Source organism: Mus caroli, chromosome 12 (genome assembly GCF_900094665.2).
Source record: "Mus caroli chromosome 12, CAROLI_EIJ_v1.1, whole genome shotgun sequence".
Lineage (NCBI taxonomy): Eukaryota > Metazoa > Chordata > Mammalia > Rodentia > Muridae > Mus > Mus caroli.
Window position 1 is genome coordinate 94,484,709 of NC_034581.1, and position 13,457 is coordinate 94,498,165.

Here is a 13,457-nt window from a genome sequence, read left to right on the forward strand (position 1 = left end):
CCTCCCTCCCTCCCTCCCTCCCTCTCTCCCTCCCTAACTGCTTTTTTCTCCTTCTTCATTAGGTTGCTAGGGTCACACATACTTCCAGGTGGCCAACTTCAGTGGTCGCTCCTCACTCCTGCTACCTGACCTGGCAGTTGCACTTAAGAATGGCTGGCCACCCTCTGCTACATTTGCAGCTAGAGCCATGAGTCTTGTGTTTTCTTTGATTGGTGGTTTAGTTCCAGGGAGCTCTGGGGGTACTGGTTAGTTCATATTGTTGTTCCTCCTATGGGGTTGCAAACCCCTTCAGCTCCTTGGGTACTTTCTCTAGCTCCTTCATTGGGGACCCTGTGCTTCGTCCAGTGGATGGCTGTGAGCATCCACTTCTGTATTTGTCAGGCACTGGCAGAGCCTCTCAGGAGACAACTATATCAGGCTCCTGTCAGTGGAATGCCAGGACCAGGAAGTGGGAGAGGGTGGGTTGGGGAGCAGGGGGAGGGGGAAGGGGATAAGGGATTTTTGAAGAGGAAACTAGGAAAGTGGATAACATTTGAAATGTATATAAAGAAAATATCTAAATAAATAAATAAATAAATAAATAAGAATGGCTGGCCCCGCTCTTCATAAAATACTACTCCTCTGGCTTTTCAACCAATATTCATGATTTTCCATCTGTCACTCCAAAATCCCCTTTAGCCTTTCCTCATCCCCATCCCAATCCCACCATTAAGTTCTTAGTCCGCCTATCTCTGTCCACGCAGTTTCATCTCACACGTGATTTTAAAACTCATCTACCTCCTTATGGTCTCCATTTTATTTTTTCACCACAGAGTTCTCCTGAGTTCCATGTGCAAACACTCAGTTAATCGGATGTGGATTAAGACTTCTGAAATTTAACATCCTAAAACTCCTAACTTCCTAAAACATCCTAAATTTCCCCCAGCCTCAAACAGTCAATCATTCCCTTTCCTCCTATTTCAGCCTTACGCTTAATCCCCCTGCTCAGGTCAGCTAACAGCATCCGAGCCATTGTGGGGCATTCCTGTGTTCTAGTGTGTAGGAAGCTGAGACAGGAAATCAAGATTTGAGGCCACTGTGGGCTACATAGTAAGACCCTGTCTTTGACAGTTAATCTGGATTGTTCATTCAAAGGGATTTGGAGTTGCCATGGAAACTCAGCATGTGTGTGAGGGAGCACCTAGATTAGCTGAATGTGAGTGGTGCCACTCCTCTGGCTGGGGCTGGGGCTGGATAAAGGAGAGAAGAAGAGTAAGCATTCACTGGTCTCTCCTTCCTGGCCATGGAAATGTCTCCAGCCACCTCAAACCCCTTCCACTGTGACTTTCTGCAATGAAAGACTGTACCCAGGAAACAGGAGCCAAAACAAACCGTTTCCTCTCTAAGTTGCTTTTGTGAGGTATTTTATCACAGAAACAAGACAATCAAATTGTTCAAACCTCCCCCCACACATGGAAAATGACAATGGAACCATCCCATGGGTGTTAAATTACAAGTGACACTTTTGCCTTCATGTTTTTGAATGGTTTAAAATTTCCTATTATAAATTCATCATGCTTGTAAATTAACGAAATCAAAAGGAAAAGAACTCCTTGATAAGACAGTAGATGTCTCAGTTTAATTTATGTTGTTATGATACAACACCCCAATGACAAAAGATCTGGGGGAGAAAAGTTTATTTTAGCTCACTATTCCAGGCCACTGCTGCCATGGCAGACTTACAACAGCTCGTCACATGTCGCCCACAGTCAAGAACAGAAAGAAGGGAATGTGTGCCCGCTCTATGCTCAGCTTGCTTTCTCTCCTTACACAGTCCAGAGCCCAGCTCATAATGGTGCTGTCTATATCAGCGTGGATCTTCCTATATCCAATAACCCAATTAAGAAAAACACCTCACAGGCATGCCCACAAGTGCCACAGTCACCGAGACTCTCTTTCTTCGTTGTGTCAAGCTGACAACTAAAATGAACCACTGCTGTGAATAAGAAGGCGCCTCTGTGCCACCCGCAGTAGGAGATACTATGGAGAAGTCAGTCTGAGAAGGAGACCTCTCCACCACTGCCTCAGCCAGTGCCAGGAAACACACAAAGCATACTGAACAATTGCCCCAGCAGGCATCAGTATATCTGGCAGCCAGGAAGAGTCACCTAGTTACAAAGGTCAATCCAACCAGCCAGGCCTTCCACACTCTTCAGGGCCCCACTTACACAGAATTCCACACGGAAACAGCAGACATGATGGAATTGGTTGCTGGCCATGGGAGGTTCGGGGCACAGACTAAGGGAACATGAGTCTGCACAGCAGGAAGAACATAATAATGCAATCTGTGAGTGACTGGCATCAGCAGAGATGACCACAAAACCATTCGAGGGGGGAGCAGAAAGCATATCAATCCAAGCAGGAAGACACTGAGGTCACAGCATCTCCTACTGCCGTTCACTTCTCTTACTTTTAGTTTCATTGGTACTTTTCTACTACGCTTATTCAAGTTTCCCTTTCTGTTGCTTTGATTAAAAAAAAAAAAAAATGCCCCGACAGAAAGAACTTTAAGGGGAAAGGGCTTTCTTCAGCTTATAAATCCAGGCCATGGTTTATGGCTAGGGGGAAAGGCAAGGCTAGAACTTGAAGCACCCAGCCACAGGCAGAGTCAAGAGCAGAAAAAGAACGAATGCTGGTGTGTGCGTTGAGCTCAGCTCACGCCCTCCCCTTACACAGGCCAGGATTCCCAAACTCAGGAATGGTGCCACATAGTGGGCCAGGTCTTCTCACATTAATATAATCAATGCCGCCGCCCCACGCCCCCCATGACATGCCCATGTGCCAATCTGACTTAGACAATCCTTCATTGAGAATCTCTTCTTAGTTGGTTCTAGTATATCAAATTGATAATTACAACTATCATACTTATATGGTTTTGGCTTATAACTTGTCTGGATATAACTTCAATGGCTCATCAGATGGCTTTTCTGAATATCTGGGTTTTTCATCATGTGTCTAACCCACATATTAACCCTCTGCCACCTGTAATCCATTGTCTTAGTTAGGGTTTCACTCCTGTGAACGGATACCATGACCAAGGCAACTCCTATAAGGGCAACATTTAATTGGGGCTGTCTTACAAATTGAGAGATTCAGTCCATTATCATTAAGGCAGCATCCAGGCAGGCATGGTAGAGGAGCTGAGATTTCTACATCTTCATGTGAAGGCTGCTAGCAGAAGACTGGCTTCCAGGCAGCTAGGTCAAGGGTCTTAAAGCCCACACCCACAGTGACACACCTACTCCAACAGGGCCACACCTTCTAGTAGTGCCACTCCTTGGGCTAAGCATATACAAATCATCATACCCATACATTAATACTTTCCATCTATTCATACTTATTTCATATACTATATTCACACTTATTCTCTCATTCCCCCTTCCAAATATCATTTTGCTACTTAATTATTAATCCTTTGGCTTTAAAAAAGTATTAAGTATTATTAACGATTAACTTATTTCCTGACCTGGTCCTCAGTGCTTCTGCTTCTAAACCAAGTTAACAAAAAGAGTTCTGCCAAGTCATTGTATCTGTTACTGCTTGCTTAAGTATATACAGTCTATCTTATTATCCACAGCCCTGTCTGAGAGCCTTCATTCAGAAGTGACTTTTTTCTTAAAGTTTTAAATTTCCTATTTAATCACTCTTTCAACAACAAAAAAACAAGCATACTAGTCCTTCTAGTATCTCAATTACAAAGCAACAACTTCTCAATAAAGCTCTAAAAGCTATTTGATCAGTATAGGAAGAGAGTACAATAATCCAATCAAAATGATAAAGGAAAACTACCCGTTAGGATTTGCTGGTTGATTTTACAGATTCATTTTGTCAATGTCCATTTGGAGAGACTGCTCTTGCAATCAGTTTTGTGAGATGCTTTTCAAAATAATAGAGGGCCAAGATCAATAGAGTTCAGACATGGGTAATTTGGATCTTTGTTTGCGGGAGAAGGTTAGTTCCTTGGCTTTTCAGTTTTAATTTTAATTTTAATTTTAAAATCTTGTCTTGTTGTATTCATTGAGCATTGTTGAGTTCTAGCTTTGTGTTTATAGATATCCTGCTAAATATAGGAAAAATATTCCTTTTCATTTGGTGGATTCTGATTCATCCGTGTCACTCTACTGAATAAGCGTCTCAAATGCCATTGAATGTGTCTTCCCAGGAATGACTATCCTGTCTTCTGTATACTGTGATTCTGAGAGGTTAAGGATGAGACAAATTTGAGTATCAAAAAATGACAGATTCAACATCTAAAAGCCTTGATATGCTAAAGACTACTGCTTAAAATTTGCAGTGTAAGTATAAATTCTGATCACTAGCTCCACCCCCACCCCTTACCCCTTGTTTGCCAAAAGAACATGGTGAATAGATGTCAGAAATCACATGTTTCAGGCTGGGTGCTGTGCCTCAGCTAGACTAATATGCTTTTATAGTTTAAAGTTATTTTCACTCCTTCGATCTTTAGAGAGTACCATAGGCATATCTGTAGTCAAAACCTGAACAATATCCTTAGATGAATTATGGATACTTTTGCATTCCTTGTTTATATGATTGGCAGGCTGTGGATTATAGTTGCACTATAATCTTAATGGCCCTCAACTTGATTTCCCAGAAGACCTTACTCGAGAACAAGAATAGGAGCCTGAACTTCAAATCAACTCCAGTAAACTTCAGAAGTGACGTTTTAAAGTTGACTATTACTGCAGTTATATACTGGGCCTATCCATCAATTGTGGTGGCTTCTGAAGACAGTATTCTCCTCTTGGAACAGTACACAGGTCATGTCTGGTGCCCTGAACACCTAGTGGTTTTTAACCTCTAGGTTAAAAGCCCTACACCTCCAGTCCAATGGAGATATTTGGATAGCCTTGCAATAAATCTGTAGATTGTCTTTGCTGGTATACCCATATTTACAATGTTGATTCTGCCAATCCATGAGCAAGATGTCTCTACCCTTCAGCTTCATCTTCAATTTCTTCTCTGTTTTAAAATTTATAGTGGAGAAGTCTTTGTTTTGTCTTGTTTTGTTTTCATATTATGAATGAGATTGCTTTCCTGATTTCTTTCTGAGTGCGTTCAATATTTACATAGAGAAAGCTACTGACTCTTCTCCTTTGATTTTGTATTCTACTACCTTGCTGTTTGTCACTTTTAAGAGTTTTCTGATGGAGTCTTTAGGGCAGTGATTCCCAACTTTCCTAATGCATCAGCCCTTGACTTCAGTTTCTTATGTGTGATGACGCCCAACCATAAAGTTATTTTTGTTGCTACTTCATGAATGTAACTCCGCTACTATTATGAATCATAATGTAAATATTTTTGGAGATAGAGGCTTGTCAAAGGTGCGGAAAGCCACAGGTTGAAAACCACTGCTTTAGGTTCTCCTCATCTACAGATTAGCATAATGTAAGTTGTTTCTTTCTTGTATCTCCTTCAGTTCCTTCTCTTGTGTGACTCCTCCAATGCTTAAATGGCCATACTAAATAAGAATAGAGAATGAGAATACACCCCTTTTGGGTATATTTCTAAAAGACTGTGAATGAACATACCATAGAAATACCTTCACGTGATGGCTATTCTTGGTTGTCAACTTGAATACATCTGGAGTTAACAATAATCCAAAAAAAAAAAAAAAAATGGAGGGCACACCTGTGAGGGATTTCTGCTTAATTTGAAGTAAGACGATCCGCTTCTAATCCAAATCTTGAAGTGGGAACACACATACCATTAATCTGAGCTACACATTCTCTATATATTCTATTCTATATTCTATTCTGAACTATACACATAAAGAAATGAAAGAAGCCTTTTGCTCTTTGCTTGTTTGCCCTTGCCTTGCTAGCAAGTCTTCTCTTTCAGTGCCATTAGAGCCTGCATCTTCAGGGTTCCAACAACTACTGAAGACTGTTGAGACGCCTAGCATCATGCACTGGGCAACTTCTGGATTCTTAGACTTTCTATTATTTATAGCCAGCCATTGTTGGATTAGCTGGACTACAGCCTGTAAGTCATTCTAATAACCAACCCCTTTTCTCAATATATAGATAGATAGAGATTCATTCTATAAGTTCTGTTACTCTAGAAAATCCTGACAAATACACTACATGTAATATTTCTTGCACCACCACAATCACAAAGATAGGCCACTGTCCTGTGTGTCTATCCACCAAAGAATGGATGAAGAAAATGTGGTATATATACACAATAGTTTTATTCTGCCATAAAAGAATAAAACTATGGTGTTATCTGAAAAATAAAATGAGGGTAACTAGAGACCATTAAATTAAATGAAATAAGCCAGGCATATAAAGACTAATTTTCTGATATTTGCAAACCCTAGAATTCTTTATAGAAACATAACCCCCCCAACACACATGCACACATGTGCACAAGCACACACGCGCACACGCGCGCACACACACACGTACGAATGCACACACATGCACATGGCAAAAAAATTGAGAGACAGTAGATTAATGGGGGAGGACAAAAGTCAGGCTATAGGAAAAGAATGGAAAGACAGCAAATATGGTCAAGATTCACTTGAAAGAAATTATCTTCATGAAACCCAATATGATGTATAACAAATGTACACCAATAAGGAAAAAAAGAAGAATTAACAGGCAACACAATGGGAAAGAGGAACCCTGGGTTGTTGCTGGTGAGAATGCAACTGATGCAGCCACCATAGAAAGAAGCAGAGGTTTCTTAAAGCCTGAAGCTAGAATTTTCATGTGGCTAAGCTGATCATTCCAGAGAGCCTTGTGCATCCCTGCTTACTGCTGAGCTGTCAACAAGACTTCAGAAATGGAACCAGCATAGATGGCCATCAAAAGATGAATCCATCAGGAAAATTTAAAACACAGTGGGATTTTATTCAGCCATGAAGACAAATAAAGTCATGGCATTTGCAGGAAATTAACAGAACTACATGTTAAGTGAAATATGCGAAACTCAGACTAACACTCGCAAATACGAAACTCCGACTTTAATTCACGTATTGGTAATAAAAATGGAAAGGGACATGAGAGTGAACGAAGACATCTTAAGTGGGTGTACAAGAGTGGGATTTGTGTGTCAACTGTGACACAAGCTGGAGTTATCTCAAAAAAGGAGCCTCCCTTGAGGAAATGCCTCCATGAGATCCAGCTGTACTGCATTTTCTCAATTAGTGATCAAGGGTAGGAGGGTCTGTTGTGGGTGGTGCCATCTCTGGGCTGGTATTCTTCGGTTCTATAAGAAAGCAGGCTGAGCAAGTCAGGGGAAGCAAGCCAGTAAGCAGCATCCCTCCATGGCCTCTGCATCAGCTCCTGCTTCCTGACCTGCTTGAGTTCCAGTCCTGACATCCTTTGGTGATGAACAGCAGTGTGGAAGTGTAAGCTGAATAAACCCTTTCTTCCCCAACTTGCTTCTTGGTCATGATGTTTGTGCAGGAATACAAACTCTGACTAAGACAGTGAGGAAGAAAGAAGAGAAAGTTAAAGAACTCATAAGACAAGAAAGCAGGGTGGGGTGACATGGAAGGGAACCAGCAGTGGGGGAGGGGGAGGGAACTGTGATGAGTAAGGACAAACGTGTGTGAAAGCACTATAATGAAACCCATTTGTATACTAGCAAATTTTCTTTTCCATTCAAAGCTTTTTTTAAATAATGAGACACAACTACATGTTTTAATCACATTGTTCTTAATTTTAACTTTTTGACCATCTACTAAAAAAATATTAACTTTTGCATTACCAGAAGTGTTGGGGTTTACTGAAGACATCACAGCATCCGCTTCTATCTAGAAAAGAGGAAAGATTAAGAGAACATGAAATTTTATCAGCTGTTTCAAAGTACAAGTTCTGAATTCCTGGGCTAAGGGAAGACCCGTGTTTTATGTGAAGCCAACTTTATTGAACATAGTAGACAATAACTTTACTTAACATTATGATCGCCATTTTTCTTGTTCTTTAACATGTACAACAAATATAGATCTGCCATAAAGGTCCCTAAATTTTCATTCCACTGACCAATAGCTTAAATATATGAAATCACTTTGGCCATCTTATATAGATTATAACCTAAAATCTTTCTGCTTTATTAAAAAAAAAACAAGTAGTTGTTACAATAGCTTTATTATTCAATTTTCCTGATGCTAAAGATAACCCAAGCCCGGTGTGGAGGGTTCATTCCAGGTGTAATTCCAGCGCTTGTGAGACTAGGGCAGGAAGAGAGACACTGAAGCCAGCATGAGCTACAGAGTAAGAGCCTATTCATAAAAGAAGGCAATATAATAAAACAGCAACACATGATCTGTGCAGAAACGTGGTGTGTACAGCTTGCTAAGTTTAGTAGATGCCACTGTTAACCGTTTGGTCTCTTCTAGAGGATTGCTTGTTTTTGCCTAAACAACATAAAACACTGTGGTGAGAACACAGCACTTGTAAAGAAAGCTCTGAGACCTGCTTCCAGTAAATATTCACACGGACGCACTTCCCTCCCATTGGTGATAGGGGCTTCATTGTACGCATTAAGGAAGCCAAGCCTTGACGGTAATTGACTTTTTTTTTGCTGCTGCCAGTCCTGAATCTTCCATAATCTTGAGTCCCTGCACCTCCCTGGCTTCCCTGTGTCCCTTTCCCAAGGATCCTAGTCCATCTTTGTCACGAACTCCCCACCCATCTTTAAACCCAGGCTTCCCCAGAGCTCTTTCCCTGGACTGGTGCTGTTCACAGCCTGCAGAAGCTTCCCATGGAATGGCACTTAGTCTTCCAATTTGAGCTACCCCTTATAAACTGAGGCCTAAATCTCTTTCCAGTCCCACCCCCTCTCTACCCCAATGAGGTTCCTGTATTTAAGAGGTAGAACCTTAGAACTCTATATAGTATCTAACAATCAACTGTACAGGGAACACCAATTACCACCTCAAACTCAATTTGCCCCCACCCCGCCCCGCCTCCCCCCCCCCCCCCCCCCACGGACTCCTCTGAACCCACTTCCATCTGGATTCTCTCCACTCTTTTACCGCCAGCACATCCAGAACACCAGGGCATAGCTTGTCTTACGGCCGCAAAGGGCTCCTAGATGATTCATAGAATGTTAACAGAGCTTCTTCAGTATAAATGACACATACAATAGCTGCCCACCCATCTTGCCCCCCTCCTTGCTGTTTGTTAAATACCTTCTCTTTCTTGATGTGTATCGGTTTGCTCTACGCTACACAAAAATGAAATTGCTTCAAAGCAGAGAGTGTACTCGTTCACCTTTACATCTACAGCAGCTGGCAGATACTCCCTTTATTAAACAGATTAAATAAATTTCATTGTGCAAACACCAATGTATAACTGAGTTATTATATGTCTTTTACGAAATGATATTGTGGCGTCATGGTTGCTCAAAGTAACAATTCATATTTAACTCTTCAAAACACATTCTGTGACAGGAATTTTTTTATATGTCTCATCTAATTTGCTGACTTCCAGTCAGTATTTTATATATTCAAAAACTGTATTAAAAATTGAAACTTGCCAGACGTGGTGGTGCACACCTTTAATCCCAGCACTCGGGAGGCAGAGGCAGGTGGATTTCTGAGTTCGAGGCCAGCCTGGTCTACAAAGTGAGTTCCAGGACAGCCAGGGCTACACAGAGAAACCCTGTCTCACCCACCCCCTCCCCAAAACTGAAACTCTAGCGCTGAACCTAGTCTAAAATTTAAAATACGAGAAGGCATACATTGGACATTTCCTCTCTGATAAAAACTCCTCTCTGGCAAATGCCTGGCAAGTGTATAGGTGATTTACTATGGTTGGGCTTGACTGTTTAGAGACCCATAACCAGTTAAATATAACATTAGCCTAAAAAATCAAACATGAGGGCCAGTAAGATGTCTGAGCAGGTAATGCCTGGTAACCTGAGTTACCCCGAGACTCGCATAGTCAAAGGAAAGAAAAGACTCCCATCAGTTGTCCTCTGATGGCCGCAGACTCCATCATATATGCCCATACGCATAAATACGGTAAATTCTTACAACGACTTTACAAAAACCCTGTAAACCCTCAACCCAATACGCAAAGTAAAAGCTGTCACATTTCAACCAGCGTCGCACATTACCACTGTCCCTGTCATAAAATCCTCTACCTGGCCTAAAGTTAAAGTAAGTAGACTCAAGGGGGATAAAAAGCAAAATGAGACAAGCTATCTTTCCAGGTGAGCCCAGGTTAAATACGATGCTTTAAAACATCCACAGCCTGCTCAGGTCACCTGCCTTGGGACTCCAAGTGAAAAGATTGCAGGTTAGCAGAGCTGCCGCAATTTCAGAGCCAGTCCAGGCTGCACTCTGATCTCATAGCTGGCCTCTCAGGAGCTAAAAATCTCCACCCACTCCGAATCCACCCCGAGCTGTCTGCAAACCGTATTGGGGGAGGGGGGGGGTCAGGGATATATTTATGGTGGAGTTGTGCATTTAAGCACACCGAAGGGCACAGACATGAGGTATCACAGAGTCCCTGGATACCCCAACTCAGGAGGAGCAGGAGAGCCCTAACTGTGAGTTCTGGGGAGAGGAGTTTGGGGGAATTCCAGGCAGACTTGAGTGCTACTTCTGCTTGATGGTTGTGTTTACTCTTTTGTATTTGGACAGTGCCTTGACTCTGATTAGTTCCAGTCCGGCAGCTTAACAAGAATGGATCTGTCTCTAGACTGCTTATAACAGGCAAGCAGAACAGCAGCACAGAGACAGGGGCAAATAGGAAACTATCATACTAAAACAGAAGGTTCACTGGGGTTCAGCTGTGCTCTAATTACTGAGGAGGTGTGCAGCGTTTTCAGGAAACTAACAGCCAGAGTATTTCAAGTCCTCCCTCCACAGGGTGGACCTGTGGAACTCAGGGAACGTGTAGAAGAAACAGGGTGGAAAGAGTAAGAATCAGAGGAAGTGGGGGTAGTGACACGCAGTGCTGGCTTCTGAGCACCATATGGTTTCTGCACCATTGAATTCACAACAGCTGTGATTACATGTACAAGACTTGGCCTGTCGAAACCCTGCCAAGGAAGGCAGAGGGGCTCTGTAAGGTGCCCACCTTCTTCTGTAAACCACCCTAAGGAAACTCACTGGGCCACAATCTGCCTGCCTGCCTATCTGTCTATCTACCTACCTACCTCTCTAAAAAGAAAAAAAAAAAAGAAAGATAATTAAAGTCAAATGTGTACATCCTGAGGCTTAGCAATTATATTTCTTCTAAGGATTTTGGTATCTTCATTTCTTTGTCATTGTTCTAAAATGTTGTCTCATTGTGTAGTCCAAATTGACCTTGAATTCCTGATCTATCGAATGCTCCCAAGTACAGCAATTACATATCCACGATTTATTCACACACACTCTCTCTCTCTCTCTCTCTCTCTCTCTCTCTCTCTCTCTCTCTCACACACACACACACACACACACACCCAGAGGCACATGTGCGCATGTATTCCACAAAAGGCATGATCTATGGGTATATGTAGATATATTGTACAACTGTATCTTAAGATGGTAATGTTGTGCGCTTTGGGTTTGTTGCTAAGTGGAAAATGGATGTTAAGATAAAACAGTATGGAACTTTTGTAGAAGATTGTGCCTATCCCTGTATGTAGAACAATACAGAAGAAACTGGTTAACCCCTGATAAGTGGGACCCTAGTCTAGTGTAAAGGAGAAGGGATCTTGTGGACTGTATGAACATATTACTTTTACCAATTAAATAAAGCCACCCAGAAACTTTACTATACGCATCAGCTAGCCGGTGGATTCTTCCTCTTACAAGACCACCTTCCCCTCTCAGCCTCCCCCTCTCTACCACCCTATATTTCTTATAAATACTCGTGGAGATGTTTGTTGCCTCAACTGGCATAGATACCTAGTTTGCACCTGTTTGGGCCTTTAAAGGTGGGGAGGGGTTTGCGGGGAATTCGGTGTTGGAGACATTTTAGGCTTATAAATCAGAGATTTGCTCTACAGATATCACAAAGTACTCCTGGCCAGTTTTCTTAGGATTCATATCTACAGCATTATCCACCCCATCTAAAGAAGGGAGAAGAGGAAGGGAGAGAGAAGCAGAAGAGGGGAAGAGAGGAAACGTTCTAACCTTGGAGGGTTTGTACCCAAACAGCATTACAATCGCAACCTTAAAGTCCTCTCGGCTTAGGTAGCCTTTGTTGTGTTCGTCGCATGCTTTAAATACCTAAGGAATATTAAACATCTACAGTTAGTAAGCCAGAAACCAGAAACACAAACATCTTAAACTCAACCTGGTTGTGGAGCTTTCAAAATGCGGTTTCAGGACTCTAGTTTTAATTCTCAAGCAATATAACCGCCGAGTTAAAGATTTCCCTCTGTCCCCTCTCCCCAAAGTTTAAGGAACGTGACCATAGTTTAAGGGGCTGACAAATCCATTCCTCTAAACCGCTGGAATAAAATGTACGCGAAAGCTCAGTCCTGGGATTGGGAAGGTGATGGGACGGATGGGAGGTCGACGTGATTATCCGTGGACAGTGTGGTGGGCGGGGAAGTGATCAGAGTCCTGCAGCGATGCCAGAACCGGGTTGAGGGAGACCCAAGACGGGTGACAGAAGTGGCCCTGGTCAGGCTTAAGTCTGAACTCGGGTCGCGCTCCCACACCTACTTTCACCCATTTCCTGCGTTCTGAGGCATTTGCTTCGCCTGCTTGCGGCCTTGCGCCTGCCTCTGACAGGAACATCTCCACCGACACGGAGACCAAGCCAGGCGTCTCCTCCGCTGCAGCGAGAACACAGACCAGCCACTGCGGCCTCGCCCACCACCGCTGGGACTCAACTTCGCCGCGCAACTCCAACGTCTCCTCCCATTGGCCAGCCTCCGAGCCACTGGCGTTGATTTCGTACTGTCATTGGTTAAAGGCGCTGTTTAACGACGGGGCGGGGCCTCAAGGCCCGCCCCCCAGACCTTGGCCCCGCCCCTACACGATTTTCTTGACTCTTTGAGAGCTAGTGAGGAAGGTCTGGTACCTCTGGGCTCTCTTAACTCGTTTTGATTGCTTTCAGGCTCTCTCCCAAATTTACAGTAAACTCTCTTTTATTATTCTGACCCGTGTCATTGCTAGGTTTGGCAGGAGACACACGAGGAATGTGAAAATAAAAGCACACAAACACAAATAATGAGTGAACACCAAGATTCATTTTTAAATTACAAGTCTTTGGACGGCCTTCGCAGAGCAGCTGCTATGTTTATTTTCGCCCTCTTGGTAACCCTGGCGCGTAACACTGTGTCTAGGACAATTAAACAGAATGTCCCGTTTTTGAGTGTTTACACAGAATTGATTATTCAACACCCCCCCCCCCCGCAGGCGATGCCTGACGTGAGGCTGACTTAAGGAACAGCACAAGAATCCCATACCAGACATCTTTATAGAAGATGAGAGCCGG

At 42.8% G+C, this 13,457-nt stretch overlaps 1 protein-coding gene across 2 annotated transcripts in view; it reads right to left on the minus strand.

Annotated features, from left to right (window-relative positions):
* Positions 1-12,834, minus strand: part of Efcab11 (EF-hand calcium binding domain 11) — a 194,437-nt gene extending 181,603 nt beyond the window's left edge. Inside the window, exons 1-3 of one of the 2 annotated variants that reach the window (XM_021179443.2) lie at positions 12,680-12,833; positions 12,143-12,238; positions 7,777-7,822 (exon numbers count right to left, since the gene is read on the minus strand). In XM_021179443.2, coding sequence (XP_021035102.1) covers positions 7,777-7,822; positions 12,143-12,238; positions 12,680-12,754 — 217 coding nt within the window. In that variant the 5' untranslated portion in view covers positions 12,755-12,833. Of the gene's footprint in view, positions 1-7,776; positions 7,823-12,142; positions 12,239-12,679 lie in introns of both variants that reach the window. The other variant, XM_021179442.1, reaches the window with a different exon arrangement.
* Positions 12,835-13,457: the final 623 nt, after the last annotated feature.